General features: G+C 39.1%; 1 protein-coding gene across 2 annotated transcripts in view; it reads left to right on the top strand.

Annotated features, from left to right (window-relative positions):
• The window catches only part of CTNNA3 (catenin alpha 3), a 307,748-nt gene that overhangs the window by 244,906 nt on the left and 42,056 nt on the right, over positions 1 to 20,786 (top strand). For both annotated transcript variants that reach the window (XM_054174672.1, XM_009907134.2), the window contains exons 12-13: positions 5,275 to 5,475; positions 15,141 to 15,292. In XM_054174672.1, coding sequence (XP_054030647.1) covers positions 5,275 to 5,475; positions 15,141 to 15,292 — 353 coding nt within the window. The remainder of the gene's footprint in view (positions 1 to 5,274; positions 5,476 to 15,140; positions 15,293 to 20,786) is intronic.

Below are 20,786 nucleotides of genomic sequence, written 5' to 3'. Positions count from 1 at the left end.
ATGCTGTGGTCCAAAGTAGGAAGATTTCCAATTAATCATTCTGCAGCACCTACCCTGGAATTATTAACCAGGATATCTGCTATGCATTGATGTTTAAGGTATTTACTTTGAACTGTTTTGCTGTAATCTGGATGGCTATTTGATAGTTCAAAAGACTTTAGTTTGCAACGGGATAAGACTGGAGCTAAATGAAAAACTCCATGCAATTCCCAACATAAACTAATTCCTTTACACAATCTGTTACTTTTGGCATTTTAGACTCAAGGATTTATGATTTATCAAGGCCTTTCTGTTTTTTTAAAGATATATTTTCATGAAGCTAGATAATATTTTAACTAGATTTGGATTTTGAATGCAGAATTTTAAAAGCAACAATAAATTTTCCATTTCCCAGCCACAGAAGGGCAGAAAACAAATTTATTTATGCCCTGTTAAGGCCAACTCATATTTCACCTAAGGCAATAAAACTACAGACTTCAGCTTTCCTCTTTTTGGTAGAGCAAATGATATGGAAAATTGAATCTCTACTTTTCATAGCACTGAGAATACAACTTTCAAATTTATATATATATATATATTTAATGAAATGAATTGTAGTCTCTATCAGCTTTAACTCAGCAGCAGTGTAAGCAACTCTGCCTTCAAAAGGGGCGAGTGGGGCACAAAAGACCAAGCAAAGGTTTGTGGAGCATTCTGTGTTTGACACAGTCTTCTGTCCATATGCTGAAGGAGGGTCCTCTTCTGTAGTTATGAGTTCTTCCCCAGACAGTTCTAGCAGAGTGCTTGGAAGCTGATGGGAATGAAGAAATAAAAGAAGAAAAATAACACACAGCTTCCAAAGAAAAGTCCCCTTTTGTAATTTATCTACTGGAAAAAGAAGCCTTCTAGAATTTTACCTGAGGTTTGTAAAGGTGGCAGAAAGGGAAACTGTCTCCTGATGGGGTTTTTTTTGTGAGGGAATGTTCTATTTATTTTATGACTGAATACCAAATACTAAGGAAAATACAGTGTGATTTTTGTAAGACAAATATTCTCCATTAGTCAGTAGCTACAAGGACGAGGGGAAAGTGATTATTACATCTGAGATAGCAAACCAAGAAGAAAAGTCTGAAGTTGAAGCTGACGGTGGCAAATATTGTGAAAATTTTATGACTGAGTCTGGGAAGGGCTTGTTGATGCTGAGAAGGCATTGCAGTAATTTGTGGAGCTTGGGTAAGTCAGCCTTAGCCTGTGCTCTTTTTGCCTGGCAGCTCCTAACCTTTTTTTTTCCCCTTAATATCACAGAATCATAAAACCATTCCAGTTGGATGGGACCTCAGTGTCTAGTACACTCTACTGCTCACAGCTTGTCCCACACTGTATTCAGACTAAGAACAGAGATTTTTACCACATTTCTGAGCAGTTGTTCACTCTTCTGGTGAACCTCATTATACTTGCAGTGATTTTTAATTTTCTTCTTTTTAATTCTCTGTCTCCTCCCCCCCCCTTTAGATCCTCACATATTTAATTTTCACTGTTATCTCTCATTCACCAGACTCACACTTCAGTGAACACGTGAAGGAGCAATTAACCTGTTAATGCAGAGTTAAGGTTATCTGGCAGAGTTCTTCATGCATGCCTTGTTCACTAAAACCTACATTTCTAAGAAATGGTATAGGGTATGAGGGAAGTACACTGATTTATTCATGGCTTCTTGGATCTGTTTGGAAGCACATACTGCATTAGGTCTAAATGTATTGATCTGATGGAGGCACTTTTTGGAGCAGTTTAGCAAAGTTGGGTGTATAATGCAGCGTCATTCAAGTGCTACTTGCTGTGGAAGAGGAGAGATGGGTGGGCACTTGTCAGTGTGGTGGTTTTAGGCTGCGTTTGTGATCAGATGTGAGACCTGTACACGTACCATGAGAATGCTAACACAAATACCAGCGCACTGAAGGAACAGTCTGTCTGGACTGTCTGTCTGAGTCAAAAGCGGGGCTTTGACTTTCATGCTGCCTAGTCTCCTGGCCTTGTATTCTAGCTTTCTCAGTTAAAATATATTTGGTTAATGTGACCCTTGTTCTGAGTACATATTTTTCTCCACTTTTTTATTAATTCTAACTTTTTTCTATTGATGTTGCCAGGGTCTTCAAACATTAAGTGATTACCAGTGACTTCTTCTTTGAATAATGACAAAGATACTGTCTTGTAGAATGTAGATAGTGTATTAAAAGAGGCCCAAGTGCTAGTAAAATCATAAGATTGCTTGTGAAGATTTAGCCTTGAATATTCTTTGAACTTCAGTATGTAGCAAAAAGGTGGGAATAAAATGCAACTACTGTTTTCTGGTCTGAATACAGGAGCGATAATAGGGAATTCTATAATGGGACTTGCTGGTTTTGTTATCATAACTTTGCACCAGAAACCTATAAATCTAAATATGGATATTGTTAAAAATTCTTTGATTTCAAGTATCTGTTTAAGGTTCACAAAAAGTTTGAGTCTGCAGGAGTATATCTTTTGCCAGACTGGGTAGTGCCATTACTGAAAAAATTAGAATTCTTTTATGAGTAGAGTAGCGTAGAATAGAATAGAATAAACTAGGTTGGAAAAGACCTTTGAGATCATCAAGTCCAACCTATCACCCAACACCATCTAATAAACTAAACCATGGCACCAAGCGCCCCATCTAGTCTCTTCTTAAACACCTCCAGTGATGGTGACTCCACTACCTCCCTGGGCAGCCCATTCCAATGGCTACTGTAAGGTACCATGTCCAGGTATTGCTCTGTTCTGAAAGGAATGTTGCTTTTTATAAACAGTTTCTTTGTTTCCCATTTTATCATACCAACAGATGGTAGAAGATAAAAATTGTTTTGTTCAGGCTAAACTATCACTGCATATGTTTCTACAGCTAATTTTATGGTTTAAGGCATGCAGAACAGTGTGTTTTCATTTCCGTCTTGTCTTCAGGAGACTAAACAAATGGAGTTTGCTAATGCTTCTTCATATACTATATTACCTACATTTCTGATAATTATTCTTCTTATCTTTTCTCTGTAATGTCTGTTTGGTACACAGTTTTCTTGAACTGAGCAGAGAAGCTGTAACATTGAAGTGCTTGGCCTTAGCAGTGCCAAGTGCAGTGGGAAGGCATCACCTCTTTCTTCAGATGACATGCAGTGGAAGAGCATTTTGTCCAGAGACAGTCTGCAGCATGGCTTTGTCAAAGATAGCTTTATTAGCCAATAGTTAGCTCAGCTGAGATATGATTTTTGGCCAGTATGACTAACACCAAGATCCCCAAGGAAAGTCAGAAGGTACAGTGCACAGCCCATTATAATTGCCTCAGTGACTGTGGCCAACTGACAGTTTCTTTAAACTTTTATCAATCCACTGTTACAATTGGCTCTTATGCTAGACACTAAACTCATTACATCATCAACCACAAGGGAGGGGATTCTGCCCCTCTGCTCTCATGAAACCCCACCTGGAGGTGGTGCCCCCAGCATGAGAGGGAGATTGAAGTGCTGGAGTGGGTGCAGAGGAGGCCAGGTACATGATCAGAGGGCTGGAGCACCTCCCCTGTGGGGACAAACTGGGAGAGCTGAGGCTGTTCAAGTGAAGAAAAGAAGGCCAGGGAAACCTTAGAGCAGCCATCCAGTACCTGAACAGGGCCTACAAGAAAACCGGGAAGAGACATTTTTCACAAGGGCTTGTAGTGGTAGGAGAGAGAATGGATTGAAGCTTGAGGGGAAATTTAGACTGGAGATTAGGAAGAAATTCTTTACAGTAAGGGTGGTGAGACACTGGGATAAGTTGTCCAGGGAGGTTGTGAGCGCTCCCTCCCTAGAGGTGTTCAAGGCAGAGTGGGATGAGGCCTTGAGCAACCTGGTCTAGTGGAAGGTGTTCCTGCCCATGGCACAGGGGTTGGAACTATGTGGTCTTAAAGGTCCCTTCCAACCCAAACTGCTCTGTGAATCCTAATCTTCCTTTTCTGCTTGGAAAGTAGGTTACTTTGATGACAATGAAAACCTCACCTAATGCATTTTGTTTAAGAGAACAAAGTGTCTGTAAGAAGGATACAGGTTAGAACAATCTCATCTGAACTGTGATCAGTGCTGATTTGTTTCCTTTTTGATTAGATGAGTAAATTTACCTTCGATTAAGGTAAATTTACAAGCTTGTTTGTGCCTTGGGAAAGTTAAGCAAGATTTTATTGATTCTGAAGTACCTCATCTGAGAAGAGCTTCAGAATATGGTGAGAGACTGCACGTTGGCTATGGATATTCAAAAAGGCTACTGTTTAGTAGCACCAGCCAGTGGGGATGAGGTCATTTATGCTTACTGAATACACTTATTATTGCCTGTATGTTCTGTTATGCTGACAAGAGCTTTTGAGTTTTTGATGTAAGAATGGCATTTGTCAATTCCTCAATTGACCCTGCACATACGACAATGCATGGATGTTGCAAGGAAAGGTGTTGCATATCTTGTAATGTTGCACATCTAGTCTGAGGTGGATGGACTACATACAGTTAATAAAATGCACATCCATCTTTTTCTTCTTTGAAACAGTATCTGGAAGATACACATCCTAATTTATGCTCCCTGATGATATTATAGGCTTTGATTATTAGATTCTAAAATGACTTAAAAGTAGTCTAACCAGTTTGGAAGGAACCAGCTCGTTGGGATCTCAATCCACAACATACACATCTAATTGCATTTCTGTTGAGCACCTGGCCTCAAGTGTGATTTTTATTTCTCCATGAAAGTGTCAGGTTTAACATCTCTTGGAAGGGTTTGGAAGCTGGGAGTTTTCCATCCTGTGTTCCATTCATGCAACATTCCCATTAGGGCACATGTAGTTTGTTTTGTCTTTTTTTAATTTAATTGAGATTGGTATCACACAAGATAACCAACCACTTGTCTCCATAATGGAAAACCACAGTTTTGACTTGGTAGACACCAGAGAACCTTGTCTTTACACAGGACTAATCCCTTTAGTTGTTATCTTTGCTAAACAGTTAAAAGACAAGGTATTCTTCACATCAAGACCCTTAAAGTGTGGTTGCACTACAAGCTTCTGTAATCATCTCTGCTAACACTTAGATAACATTAATCCAAATGTAATGGTGGCCTGCACTGCTTCAGTTTAGACATGACTATGACAGCAGAAGTGGGTATTTGTTAGTCCTTTCTCCTGCATTCTGTCTACATCAGCCCCTCCTGCCTTTAATGCTTCAATCTTTGTCTTGCACACATTCACAAGAGCTGTTGGTTTGTTTGCAGAAAGCCATATTCTTGAGGATGTAAACAAGTGCATCATTGCCCTGAGAGAGCAAAGTGCGGATGATTTAGATCGTGCAGCAGGCGCAATCCGAGGCCGTGCTTCCAGAGTGGCTCATATTGTTTCGGGTGAGATGGACAATTATGAGCCAGGGGCTTATACTGAAGGAGTGATGAAGAATGTCCAGTATTTGACCAAGAATGGTAAGTCTTGATTTCTAAGCTATATTCTCTCTGTAGTGGTATAAACTTTGTATGCCACAGTTCAAGTGAATCCTGCAGTTCTCTTACCTAACTCACCAGTTATGCACTAGTGATTCACCATATGGTCTCTAATCTCCCTGGGCATGTTATCCAGTTATGATAGCACCATGCAGTTCAATGTTTTTTAAGTTATGGAAGACTTTTATTGGAGTTCTTAGATAAAGTAGCAGTGTTGGGAGACTTGTAACTGATGAGACAGCAGCTTTCCACTTGGGCACACTGGCCTCACCACATCTGTTCTGAGCAGATGAAAGACAAACTCAGACAATCAGGTTCATGGTTTGTGCATGCTACAACTTTAAGGGCTGTTGAGCAGTGGTTAAATACCCCTGAATAACTTTGATTTTGCAAGGCAATCTTCTTCAGAAAATGGTTAGTAGTGTCCATTTATCTTTTCCTAATACTCAAAAAGGAAACTTGCATTGGCATGTGCCTGTACGGACCACAGGAATACAACTGGACTATTCTGTAAATGTTTTCTGTTGTTTATAGCAGTTGTTTATGCAACAGGATTCTCTGGCCTTTCATAGTCTATACTTGATACAAACAATTATCTGTGGAGCTCCCAGGACTTCTGTGTATTCAGGGTTGCAAATATTATAGTTGGGCAGTGAAAAAATTGCTATTAAGGATCTTTCTGGCAAGTCTGAAAAATTCTCTAATACTGGATTCAACTTCATGAACTCAGAAGTCTAAATCCTAGCTGTCAGTCTAAACAAATTTCTACTATCTTACATTTGACTGATATTTACTTTATTTTACTGAGAGAAAATACAAGAATTTTGTTTCAGCTTTCTTAATCAGTTCAAATATTGCCAGACAGAACTGACTTTATGTGAACAAGAGTGAACTGACATGGTGATGAAGTGGCAAAACAGACAGAACAGTGAAAAGAGTTTGAATAACTTGCCTGGTTTTATCTTCTTTTCTGACATTTTTATGAGAAAATCTGAGAACTTTCAACATTACTTCCATTACTACTTTTTTTTTTTTAATTCTTCTTCTTTCCCTAACTTCTGCAAGTACTATGACAAATACCAAGGGAAGCAGCACTCTCAGGAAAGCATAGTTTGATTCCCATGTAAAAGCACAGCCCTTTTTTTTTGAAAATGTGTTTAAACACATTAGGAGTTGACACTGATTTCTGTTCTGTTGCCTTGCTTTGACAGTAATATATAATGTGCCTAAATCTGTCTACCCAGAAAAGACAAGAAGACATAAAACTGGTTTTGGTTGGAATGTTTGCCCGTATCAAGGGACATCAAGCATGGCATCATCTCAAATGTTTTTGCAGTACTGCAAACCTAAGAATCCACTGTCTGTACATAATTCAACAGGAGTGGAAAAAAAGAACATACAGTATTCATTCCTGTCTGTATTCATGTGACCTGCAATGAACAGGCATCAAATCATGGAAATATTTTTGGCTGCTTCATAGTTTTGTTTCTCAAGCAGACAACTGTTTTTATGCTGCCATTAGTTCCCAAGTTACCTTACACAAGTAACCGTTGGCAGTGAAGTGCATCCCTTATGCCTAGTGAAAGTGCCTAGAGAGAGAGAATGGGAGCCAGAAATGGGAAGGGTGCTAACAGGATATAAGAAAATGGAGAAATCAGGCATAAATTGCAGCATGTGTGTTGAGGTAGTTAATAATAAGAAGAGAGGTAAATTTATTTGTTTGCCCAAATATTGTTATTTTGGCCACCTTTGATGGTCTCCTCTTACTTTCTATCCCTTTCAGTGTAATCAGACTGTATAGTCTCCATACTGATACTGATCTATTCAACCTGAAACAGAGCTTTCCTGTATGGTATTTCATTAAATGATTCTGCAGGTGTTGCATTACTTTTCTCTGGGAAAAAGTATTTTATCTTAGCAATAAAAGACAGTTACCTGATACAAGCTTCCTTCCATCTTCTGCTTTTTATTTAGCTTTTCCACTTCTTACATGCTGATGTGCACAAGCTTAATGGCTTTGCATTTTCCTAGAGACTTCACTTGCCTTTTTCAAATGCAGTTTGTGGGCTAATTGGAACAGCTTGTACAAAATGACTGACAGTTTCCTTTGTCTGCTGAGCCTTTCACATAGGGATTGTCTCTTTTCTCTCTCACCCAAAAGACACCAACCAAGGAGGAAACATAAGAAGACTTTATGGTCTGTTTTTTCCTACCCCCTCTGACCTTTGGTACTTAATTTATCTTCTTTTGGTGTGCCATCTAAGTCAAAATGGGGAGAGAGAAGTACCTTCAGAGACTTAACTGACTTATCCTGAGGCCTTGAGCAGCTGAGTCTAGTTGAGCAATGCCTCTGCCCATGGCAGGGAGGTTGGAATCACAGAATCAGCAAGGTAGGAAGAGACCTCAAAGATCATCGAGTCCAACCTGTCACCACAGACCTCATGACTAAACCATGGCACCAAGTGCCACGTCCAATCCCCTCATGAACACCTCCAGGGTTGGTGACTCTACCACCTCCCTGGGCAGCCCATTCCAGTGGCTAATGACTCTCTCAGTGAAGAACTTTCTCCTCACCTCGAGCCTACAGCAGTCTTGAAGATGTTTACTCAGCATGACAGGAGCGGGTCTAGTTTTGTCCTTTTTAGAGTGTCTGTATTAACTACAGCATTTTTATTAACCTTCATGAATCTTAATGTATCAGTTAGCAGAAGTATGTATTTTTGTCCATTGATCTGTGCTGGAGGCATTAAGGGAGTGAAGGATATCAACTCTTGCCATGCCTAGGTAACTCTTAAAGGAGTATGAGTCTGAAACGGTCTATGAATAATAGTCTTCACCCCTGGCCATCTGTTGAAGCACTGTGTGCTTAACTCTTCACTGCACTTTACATTTCTTTTGTATCACTTTCAATTTTTAACCCCTGGCAAGCATTTGGCTCTTGCACTGTGGCACTATCCCACCCCCCCACCCCTCACCCCTTTCTACTTTAATGTATCAGCCATTCCCCTTCAATTAGCACATTCAGAGCACTTGAGGTGAATTATACAACCTCACTTTCACAGGCTGAGACATTTGGACATTGCAGCACGATATCTGTCCAAATGTTATCAGTGTGTTTTCAGTAAGGCTTCCTGTCTCTGTGCTTTCCCTCAATCTCACTTAGAGGAGTAGGGGCAAATAAGCATGGTAGACATGCCAGTATGTGCTGCTCTTGGTTCTTTATACATTTTTATTTCATTTTGGAGACAATGCTAATGAGCCATTTTTGGGAGTAGTAGCTGCATTTAGCTGTTTGCACTGTTGTTCAGGGAAAGGCAGAGTTTTTTAGCACAGTGACCTGTACACAAGAACATACAGAAAGGATTTGTAGGTGAATAGGCTCATACCTACAATGAACATTGCTTTGCTCTACAAAAACAAGTGAGAGCCATGCATCTGACATTCATAAATGATCTTACAGCAATATAGTTTCTTTTGGAAAGTCTCTTTGCCAGAAACAATTGCCATGTATCTATGCACTTCAGTGAATGTAATACTGTCTCATGGGCGTAATAGCTGAGATTTGCATGAACTGAAGACCTATCTTAATTGGTTTTCTTTGCTTCCCCTCTCTGCATTTTTCAGAAGCATGTTTGTAAAAAGCAATTATAAATTTTAATAAAATCTGTCTACCTTTTGGTGTCTAAGCATAGGCTGCATTTTGGGGAAAATTACAGAATAAGAATGTAACTTTGCACATAAAAATAAAGTTGATTTTCTGTGACTTTTTGCTAAGCAGAGCTCAGAGATACTTAGAGACATTTAGTGACAGATACTTAGTCTTTCTCCATTGATTTTACTGTTCTAGATAGCTTTCCCCACTACTTCTACCTGCTTAAATTAAATTAAAAATTTTCCTTATCCTCTGAATGAAAACCATCACTTGCCACACACTCAAACAGTTTGAATTGGAAATTAAATCACATACTAGGTATTAAAAATCAGAGAGTGCTTTGTCTATCCTGACATCAAAGTATTGAGAAATGAGTGTGAGTGGCTCCCTATCACAATGATAACACGTTACTAGTAACCAAGTTACTAAAAGGTTTAACATCCCTCCAGATTATCCTCTGTTCTTTGGACTGCCAGTTCTCTTCCCACTGATTTAGAACAGGCTTCTTTTTGTTTCTTTCCAATTGCAAGCTATAAGACAAAGGTTTGTAATATCTCTCAAATATGAATTTGTTGTTTACCTCAATAGATGGGGGATTGTGTATCTGTGCACATATTGTGTGTGCAGCCGAATAGAAGTAGAGAATTTTAAATGGTAGAAAGTAAATTAAAAGAGTCTTCTGAAAGTCTAAAGTTGTAATCTGTCAAATGAAAAGTAACAAACAGAACCAAAGCAGAATAATTTTCTTCTTTAACAAAACAAAACACCATGTTGTTTTTTACAGCCACAGTGTTTATGTGAAGAGAGTCCGGTATATTACCACAGGTATATTTGCAAACAAATCCACCTGACCCTGCAGCCATTTGATTTGTGGAATTCCTTTTTTATTGCATGAAGCTGGAATGCTTTGGGGATCTTCTAAACATGCTTGCATTGTCTTCAAGGAAAGGCTCAGGTACACTAAAGAGCACTAGGAGTTACATGCCCAGGGTAATGATAATGAGAAATTTCTGGGATGTAACAGTAAATGTGGAATAAGCAGACTGTCAGTTTGCAGGCAGTATCCCCTTAAGGGATCCTACAGGAAGGCCAAAGAGGAACTTTTCATAAGGATGTCTAGCAATAGAACAAGGGGGAATGGTTTTGAGCTGAGGGAGACTAGATTTAGAGTGGATTTTAAGTTCTTCGGTACAAGGGTGGTGAGTCTCTGGAATAGGCTGCCCGGGGAGACTGGGGGTGCATCCTCCATGGGGGTGTTCAAGGCCAGTTTGGATGAGGCCCTGAGCAGCTGAGTCTAGCTGAGAGGTGTCCCTGCCCATGGTGGGGAGGTTGGAGTAGATGACCTCTAAGGTCCCTTCCAACCTAAGCCATTCTGTGATTCTCTGATAAGGGAGTAGGCGACAACATGTGTCAACATTGATGTGTAAAATCTTAGCCAAAACTGGTGTTGTCCTGCACACTGAGTTAGAATATATGCCCTGTTCCAAGATTTTTCTTACTGTAACAATGAATTTATTGTATGAAGTGAATTCCATCTTTTTAAAGTACTTAAATGACTATAAGTATCTTCTAAATGACCTTTTCAAAGGCCAGTCTTTAAAAAAGTAGTTTTACTTTCCACAAAATATCCCTTTATATACTTTGTTAAGAATATTATTGCTGCTACAGGTTTAATATGATTTATCACACTAAATGTAAAAGAAAAATGAGTGTGTAATAGTGCTCCTAAGTCCTGTCTGGTTTGGGATTTTTGCTAATTAACACCACTCTTTAGGTTACTAATGCTCTTTCACTAGAAACAACCAAGTTTCAGAGAGATTTATTTTTTTTTACTCTTAGAATTTCTCTTCCTTACCTAAATTGATGAAAAACTGTTCTCTATTCAATATTCTTCCTTATATATAATGAAGGACTCCCCCGTAGGAAGACCTCCATTTCCTCTGAACGTTTGTTCCATCATTTCTTGGATCCTAATCAGGACATTTCCAATTCAGTAGTTTTTGTTCAGCAGCCTTCAGAAATTGCCTGATATGTAAGTTGGCTCCCTGTTCTTGTTTGGCAGAGCTTTGGCCTTGGATATAACAAAGAAAGATTTCATTAGTAATCTGTGTTAACAAATTCTAATCATAGAAATGGGGGATGCAATTCACAGTTATTTTGAACAGCTCTAAATGCAGCTTACATTTGCAGCAGTGATGCTTGCCTGCCCCATCTACCTTGTCCTGCTGCCTTCCTTCTACCAGTACTAGCATGTCACCTCTCTGCTATCTGGCCTTGGTAGCAAGTTGGACTACAATATTGAACAATCTCAAAATTGACTTGGCAACCAAAAACCAGAAGTATGCAACAGCTTCAGTTCACTAGTTTTGAAGTGAGGGCATGCATGTGGAGGTTTGAAGGCAGTCTGCAATTGGACTGAAGGTAAGACAAAGCCTCTGTGTGCCCCCTAAAATTAATTTATGAAAAGTAATCATGTGGCTTTTTAGTATTGGTTTGTTTGTTTGTGGTGGGGTTTTTGCTTGTTTGTGATGGTGTTGGGGTTTTTTGGGTTTTCTTAGTTTATGTGTGTCACAAGACATAGTGTTTAGTGCAGATGCCACTAAAGCCTAGTGACTTCAGTTAAAGAAGGTCATACTGTTCTGTGCTGCCAACTGAGTTCGGGAGGAGTGGATGTTTTCACAGCACATAAAGGCCTTGCAATAGCAGGAGGGAACTGATGAGATAAGACAGGGCCCACATGGTCCATGCTGTCTGCTAAGCAATGCAAAAAAAAGGTTTTAGAACATGTCTGAAATTCTTTGCCAATATGACTGAGGGGAAAATGTCTTTCTTGTCTGATATCTCATGGTCAGTCTGTCCTTGAGCATGGCAGGAAAATGCAGGAGGTAAAGAGCTTTTAAAAAGGTACTTGGTTTATATGATCTCAAAGAATCTTGGGAATTCTGTGACCTGCCTTTAACACCCCAGACAAGGAAATCCATCTACCCCCACAAACTGAAAAATACTTCTGTGTAGTTTTGTAAAGATCACTTTAAGTCACCAGTGAAGTCTTGAACAGTGATGTTTAAGTGTAGGTGCTGCCTTAGTTCCCACCTGCAGTGTTATGTCCATTTGCCAGGCTGTGCAAGGACTGTGGAGAAAGAGCTTGACTAGTGGATGGTCCAGAGGTTCACAGATTCCAAAGTCACAAGCAATCACCCACACCCATACAGGTCCAGTCTGCTGTCTTAAAGTAACACTTTAGGTGTATGTAAATTGTTTTGGTACAAATGAAAATAACTGTGTTTTGCAGGCAGGAAGTTGAATCACTGTCATGCATATGTTGAAAAGGAGGATAAATGAGGGTATTTTCAAACTTAGAAGCAGCAATTTACTGGTTTACATAAGCCAGTGTGTGAGTCTATCATTTATATGTGTGTTTCTATGTATGTCTTGGCAAATTATCTGAAACAGTGTTGTAATTAAATTTAGTCAATTTGACATTGTATCACACAAAAAACCAGGCTTGAAGTTGTGTCCCTCCCGTGGTGAAATGACATTTAGAAACTTGATCTTAATGCTAGCATTGTATTTTGTGGATTTGCAACAGCCGTGAGCGACGAGAGCTTCAACGAACTGTTTCGTTACTCAGTTCAGCCTTTTACAGTGCATGCAGAATTACTGTTCTTTACAGTAATCCCATTATTATTTAAATATGTTTTTGAACATATCTAATGAAGATGTCTCCATCAGACACCGAGCAGTTTATTCCATTCTAAACAGCACTCCTTAAGTGGTGTAACTCAAGCTTCTGCCAGAAGCCCCCTCTACATTTCAGACGATATGCCTTGGCCAGCGCAGTTGCTTTAGCTGGGTTTTATTTCATGTATGTATTAGTTCTTTGTATAACACTTCGAACAGAAATGATATTAAGAATGGCCATAAGACTTAGTAATACAATAGGATTACAGGAATATACAGTGCTTTTACTACTTGAAATTATTAGATACCCCTCCAAAAGAAAATAGCAAATGTTTTTTTTTAAATCACAAGCACTGCAAGCTGTTACTTGGTTTCAAAGAGTGAAACACAAAAAACCAAAACATCAACTGAATAAAGAGTGTGTGGTTATTAACTAGATTTCTTATTTACCCTGGTGTTATCCTGCATATAAGTGATAACTGTGTTCTTACTCTTTTCAACCATATTCTTCTTATACTTTAGTTTAGCTGAATTCCTGCAACTGGAAAACTGCTTAAATCCTCTAAAAGCAATCTGTCTATATCCATCACACCAACTTTCATGCTAGGTGATCAGATGATGGGAGAATAATAGAATACTTGAGATACCCATGACTTGCCACAACTGCCTACTTCCATAGGAAGACTAGGCTGAACTTGCTGAAAGATGAAGGACACCTTAAAGATATGTTCATCTAACATATCATATAATATCAACAGTATCAAAAAAGCATCCTTGAGAGGGTAATACTCAAGCATCTATTCCTTTGCTATGTGACTTTCTCAGTGCTAAACTGAGAAAAGACAGGCAGAGAAGAAATAGTGAATTACCTACCACGACAAGAAAAGGGGTTATGTTTTTTTTTCTGACAGAATAGTGATTGTTGCTTTGCTGCATTTTTCCCCTGAACCTGTTTGTTTTGTTTTGTTTCGACTAAAACAGTAAATAACGAACTAAAGAACACCATACGACAGTTTGAAAGAGGAACATGAGCCTGTGGTTGTAAGCAGGTTTTAAGGAGTTATTAGTTTAGTTTCTTCACAATATTTCTTTTTTCCTGAAAGCTTCTGTGTACATTTACGGGTTCATTTTTATGTTTCACAACTGTTCTTCTGCAAATGCTGTGCTTTAAAATTGTTTCTCTGTGGCACCCTGATATATGAATAATGGCCTCCACTCTAAAAAGGTGTTTTCATAGCTACAGTTAAGCATAACTGTAGAATTATAGAATGACAGAATAATTTCCATTGGAAAGCCTTTTAAGATCATGGAATCCAGCCATTCTCTAACTACCAAGTCTGGTGCTAAATTATGCCCCTTAGCACCACACCTCATCTTTGAAATGCCTCCAGGGATGGGGATTCATCCACCTCCCTGGGCAGCCTATTCTAGTGCTGAGAACCCTTTCAGTGAAGTATTTTCTTCTAACACATAAGATGTACATTTAAATAGTCTTTAATATTTAAACAGTAGTGGTCAAAGCACATAAAGACTTCTTTTCTTTTTTTTTTTTTGTGAAGATGATTGTGATGGGGACAGGAAAAAAGTAATTTCCATATTGAAAGTAAATAAGAGTAATTCCTATGATTCTCTGAGTTGTCATTCATTTTGTACATGTGAAGTGTTTTCAAAGTCATCTTGTATTAGTACAGGTCATATCCTGTGTTGTACAACCTGGGGTGTACTAAAATACATTACCTAGCAATAGAAATTCCGTCGTGGTCTGGAGATGAAGCACAGGTTAATGCCCAAGTGATCAGCATTTACAATTACTTTGATTCAATCAGAAAAGGTAAACTGCCATGGTGAGTTTAGGTTATAACTGGGGAATTTGAATAAGCATCAGTCTTTTGGTAGTTTCATCTCTAATTAGATTGAAAGCAGATTCAGAAATAGTAGGAGTTTGTTTAACCCGGGCTCAAAGCCGTAACTACTATTAATAATCCTGATTCCTTATTCTCTGGGTACTATTAGTATTGAAATCACTGACAGATGTTCACAACTGCTTCCTCAGCCCCCCTTTGAAGGCTTTCTTTATTGCTGTGCTGTGTAAGCACCCTCCAACTCACAATGTGCCCATCCACAGATTACAATGTACACCAGTGCACACAAAGTGCATTTTTGTCACTGTAATAACTCTTATAAAAGTGTTATTATGATAATGCTTTTTAAAAAGAAACTCGTAAACAATTTGAGGCAAGCAGCTAGAAAGAAGAACCAACAGTTTATCTTTTTTGTGTTCACTGGATTTTTTTCTGTTTTGTTTTTTAAATAGTGATCCCAGAGTTTATTAGTCAAGTCAATATTGCATTGGAGAGCTTGAGCAAGAACACTGTCCATCTATTTGATGATAACCAGTTCGTGGACATTTCTAAGAAGGTCTATGATACAATTCATAATATTAGATGCTCAGTCATGATGATTCGGGTAAGTATTTTATTTGTTCATTTACTCTTCATTTCTGAGATCGTTCGGGACGTGCTTGTCTTGCTCAGCACCTTACTGCATGATGCAGGATGCAGCTGGTACCATCTAATTTTGTCACAACTGCCTGAAAAAGTTTGATTACTGTTTTGTTAATTTTCAGTTTATGAGTTTCCTAATCCTATTTGAATAACATTCAATTTCAGCCACATGTATTCAAGGAATCTTCATGTGTTTGCTTGCCCTCTGTGCCTGCCACTATCACTCATGAATAGGCTTCTGCTCTTACAGCATTTTCTGTGTTTACTCTTCATGCTGTCCTGGCTCGATCAGATACCATTTACAGATCGCATAGCAGGAGGCATGCCTACAACAAAGATGAAAGCTCCTTTAAACTGTGTTCCTTTTGAGAGGAGTTCAAGCTGCAACCATTTCTGCTCAACAAAGCCTTTTTGATGATGAGTTCTCACAATCACTCTAAAGAATGTAATTTTGCTGCTGATCAGGGAATTATGAAACTTCTGTACGTGTCTGTAAAGAATATTTTTATGATAGGATCAGGATTAAACATGGAAGCCAAGTAGCTACCAAGAAAAATCTTGTATCTGTGATGGGCACTATGGCTATTGCAGTATGTCACATTAGTGACATATTTTCTGAGGCAGTCTTTGAAAGTGGATCGTGAGCAGGTTCAAAGTTGCCTCCTTCACTCATGAAATATCCTGGTAGGCAATCTCAGCTACTTCATGCAGTTAGATTGTGAATGATGTTAGCACTATGGAGATGCTGCTGGGTGGGTCCCAGTCCTGTTCAGACTGGAGTAATCAGTTGAGTTTCATTTGATGCTCATCCCACCTTCCCTCAGTGATAATTTGGGGTTTTTAAGGTAATGAAGTTGTTTCTCTCTTTTCCCCAGTGAAGTCTGAGGCATCTATATGTCCAGTCTTCTTAGGCTTGAATTCCATATGATCATGACTGACTTATTAATTTATGGAGTTTTCCATTTGGGGGAAATGCACTGAGGAGTTTCACAACACTTCAGTCTTTATGAAAGTGCAGACACTGCTCTGCAGGAGACTCTACAGTGTATCTTCTTAGGGTCCTCTGTGATGCATATAGACAGTCGTTACACAACACCTAAATGGACAGTATTAATACGATGATTTCTATCAGTGCTATCTTCCACTTCTGCTTTGCAAGTTCAATTTGACACGGTAAGTCAAAAAGAAAGTATCAGAAATGACCTTGGTGGCTGTGCCTGAAGCTGTGGGTAGTAAAGACCAGATCATTCTCCTTCTCTGACCTGCAGAAGTTATGACCCGTGGACTAAGAGTCTGCCTCCACCTGTACTGAAAGCTTTCCTAAGCAGAGGAGAGACTTGGCAGTCAGAGTGGCTTGAAGTGTGTTCAGCTGTACTTGGATGTATTCAACAGCCCAGCAATTGCAGAGTCCTGACAAAAGCTCAGGAGATCAGAAAAAAAATGAAAAAAATGAATTCATCAAAGAGGACATATACAGCTTTCTGCTTAATGAACACCATTACTCAACTACTGTCATGAGAGAGGGTTTAAGGTTTGGTGAAACAGCTGCTCCAGCACCCCTTGCCGACACTGTCAGCACAGAGACAGTGCCGAGCAAACTCTGGCATTATTTTTTTTTTGAGTAAGGATATATTTGCATTGTTTGAGGGTGCCTGTAAGATGCTTTAGTAAATCTGATGTTTATTCAGATGTATGCTAGTACTGCAGCAGCCAGGGTGAGGAAATAAGTGCTCTGCAGCCGACTTACAGGGGCTTAGTGATATAATGCAAAGAAGGAGGCGTTGCTGATCGCAGGGGGTTGCGAGGCTGAATCAGGGAAAGAAACTGTTGATCAAAATATAATTGAGAAGTGAACATTAACAAGGACATTGATTCACAGGGGGCAATTTTTCAACATCAAAGTAAAAGCAGAAACTCTAGATCAGTTCCTCAGGAAGCATTTCAAGCATGTAATTACACAAAGAGAATATTTTTAAAGATAGAGTTCCTAACTGGAAAATGCTCCCAAATGCTGTTGTTAATGACAGCTCTCAGATATGCTTTTCAATGTCCAAACTTAATCATAGGTACAGAAAACATTCATTCCAGTCCTGCCAGTATAATGTGAATAACCTGAGTGGAAGGTGTGCTGCGCTGATGAGCTGTAATAGAAGTGCCTCTGGAACTGCGTGACACTTCTCTTAAGATGGTTTTCATTGTTTCACTCACAAGGATTAATTTATCCAGTGGCAGCTGTTGATTTGAAATAATCAGATATTTGATCCAGGGCATAAGCTGCATGTGCTTATCAGTGTCCACATTCCTCAGTCATTTCTTGAATCATCTCATTCTTGTTAAATTGTAGAGACTTTGGGAGGTTGATATTGCACATAATCCTTGGGGCGTTATCTGGATAATGTTTCAATCAGAATATTGGTGTTACTATCTACAGGAGAGATTTAAAGACAAGATTTATGGCACATGAAATGCATGGAAATGTCAAAGGAAACAGCTGGCAGGTTTTGGGACTATATTAATTGTGGTATAATGTTGAAATAGATGCTAGAACTTCTTTTAAAAAACCAGGGAGCCAGTATATGAAAGTGGAGTTTCTTGAAGAATATGAAGACAGCTGGACTGAAGTAACAGCTAATAATATCCTGTTAGGATATTAAACAGAGTGGAAAGCAAAGATTACTTGAAATGAATAATAACTACTGATACCTGAACCAGTAATAAAGTCATCCTAGCAGAAGTACACCAGGAGCAGTGGGAAAGAATTCACCACATCAGAGTTTCATAGAATTATGTTTTCATTCTAAAGGAAGTGAATTGGTACAAGTTTTCCTGAGCACAAGGAGATGGCAAAATGTTCTTCTAGTCTATTCCAAATGCTTTTTATTTTCTGTGTCCATGGAAGCAGCAAGTGAGGAGCCTGTTCCCTAATGTTATGAGCGGTGTTTATTGAGATTGTAGGACTTTTCTGATTCAGTGCATCATTTGGATTTATTTCTGAAAACTCCTTCCTGAAGGAGTTTTCTGAAGCAAAGCATTAATTTTGGTTTTCTGTCATATTTAGATAGTTCTGTTCCAACTAGATCCTCACTACATCCCCATTCCATTTCTTATCTTCCTATTTCTATAGCTCATAATCTTTTAGTGCAGATTTTAATTTCCTTTTCAAAAGCAAACTACACTGTCTACAGCATGATGCTCTTTAAAATGTTTTGGTTATCTCAGAATATGCTTGATATTGTTTCCCTTTCCCTCCTTTTGTTGTGTCTCCTTTGTGGGTTGCAATTTGTATCACTTCATCACTAACAGAACTTGTTAGCTCTTTAGTACACTTGATTTCTCTTAATAAGAGCTACCATTGCAGACTTTGATCTCTTATATCCAGCAGAGTTACAGGAATTTTCAGAACATGGACTTCTCAGAAAAGAAGGTAGTAAGTGATAAAAACCTTTCTCATTTAGCCAGTTAGTAAGCATCTAGTTTAAAATAAATAAATACTGGCAAAATTATCCTACACATGCAGAGCTTTTTACCTATTTTTACTTTCACAATAGGAATGAGTTAGATCCTGTCAGACACAGGCAATAGCACACAACTTGAACCCCTTACTTAAAAGCTAAGAGAAAACAAAGCAGGGAAGCATTTGAGAAAAAAGACTGTTACTTTAATATTGTAATTGTTTGTTTTTCCAAGAGACCCCTAAGACCTCATGAGGAGGAAAGACAAAGAGCAATTCTTACAGTCTTGGTAAACTTCACTGTTGTTGGTCGGTAGGTAACTCGTTATGAATAGATACGGGGGAGTTTGTTAAATCCCTTTGCCTTAATTTTTCTATCCTACTCCAGTTGCACAAGAGGAAGAGCTTCTGCAGTCGTAGTTAGTAAGCCAGTTGGACCTGCACCTCTCATTGCTTTCTTGTAGTTTCTTACTTATGGAGATCAGAGCTGGCCTTACCTTCTCTATACTCTTTGTCAACTTCCTTGGCAGAAAGCAGGAATTTTCTTGTGCATGTTCACTTCTGCTCCCTTATGTGCTAGGCTTCTGCTATCAACATAGTTAGTACTTGTTATTTTGTCATCTTTCTTTAACCAGGAGAGGATTTTCTTCTTATTCAGGAAAAAATATGCTCTATACCTGTTGTTCCCAAGCAGATGTTTCCATGCCCTGCCTTCTTGGAACAGGGCCTTCCTTGCTTATTCTGCCAGTCATGTCAACCAAAGATGGATATAACTAAATGCAGTGTGACTGGAAAAGGAAGTAACATCTGATTTCCTTTCAAAAGGAGACTACAGGAAGTGCCTGTTGTTTGTTAAGAGTAGTTGGGTGCTGGTTCCTTTTTCACATTGTTATTTCAAGTCACACAGTGTTGATGGGGAATGTTGTGTCTGTGCTGCTGAAACCAAGTAAGAGGTAAGATGAAGCTGTTTGGTTCCGTGATGAAAGATACAAAATTGCGAGTTAAAGCTCCTGCCAACTATTTGTCCCTGCCTTATTACTTGGTTTTTAACATCTTGAGTCAGAATCACTAACCTTGGGGTACCATGATGGGGAAAACTTAACTCAAAGCATTATTCCACATAGGCTGCATTTCACATCTTAATTCATCTACATGCATGCTTTCCAAAAATGTCTGTGTTCTTTACCCTGTGGTACACCTTGGAAGTGATCGCATGTTGTAGAACTCATGCCTGTGCTATGAGGATATGCTGAGAAGGCTGGGCTTGTTCAGCCTGGAGAAGAGAAGAGAAGGCTTCTGGGTGATGTTAGAACTGCCTTCCAGGACATACAGGAAGGCTGAGGAGGGACTTTTCAGAAGGGTGTCCAGCAATAGGACTAGGGGGGATGGTTTGAAACTGAGGGAGAGTAGGTTTAGGCTGGATCTTAGGAAGAAGTTTTTCAGTACAAGGGTGGTGAGACTCTGGAATAGGTTGCCCAGGGAGGCTGTGGATGTCTCCTTCCTGGGGGCGTTCAATGCCAGGTTGGATGAAGCCTTGAGCAGCCGAGTCTAGTTGAGAGGTGTCCCTGCCCATGGCAGGGAGATCGGAGTAGATGATCTCTGAGGTCCCTTCCAAGCTAACCTGTTCTATGATTCTATGAAATACTTATTTCTCTTTGTACCTGCATTACCATCATAAACTCAGTCATTGTTATTTTGGCTTGACCTTGCAGCTCCAACAGCTCTGTACTGAATCAGTTTTGGGGCACAGTCTGCACACTTCTCAATTCAACATTATAACAACTTTTTAAATGCTTATCTCCATTTTGTACCAGCTCAGTTTGTGTTCCCAAATAAATAAAGCTGGTTTGTGTTTTCTGCCAAACATCTACGAACATAATTCTGCTTTTATTTCATGTTTGTCAATCATATAACACACTATCAAAGCTCTGATTTTCTGCCAATTTCATTAGTTTAAGGCCTTGAATATCTTCAACAAATCAGATCACTGTTCTGGTTCTCTGTA

This window comes from Dryobates pubescens, chromosome 30, assembly GCF_014839835.1.
Source record: "Dryobates pubescens isolate bDryPub1 chromosome 30, bDryPub1.pri, whole genome shotgun sequence".
Classification (NCBI taxonomy): domain Eukaryota; kingdom Metazoa; phylum Chordata; class Aves; order Piciformes; family Picidae; genus Dryobates; species Dryobates pubescens.
Note: the sequence above shows the minus strand (reverse complement) of the source record. Positions and strands in the feature narration are given on the sequence as shown.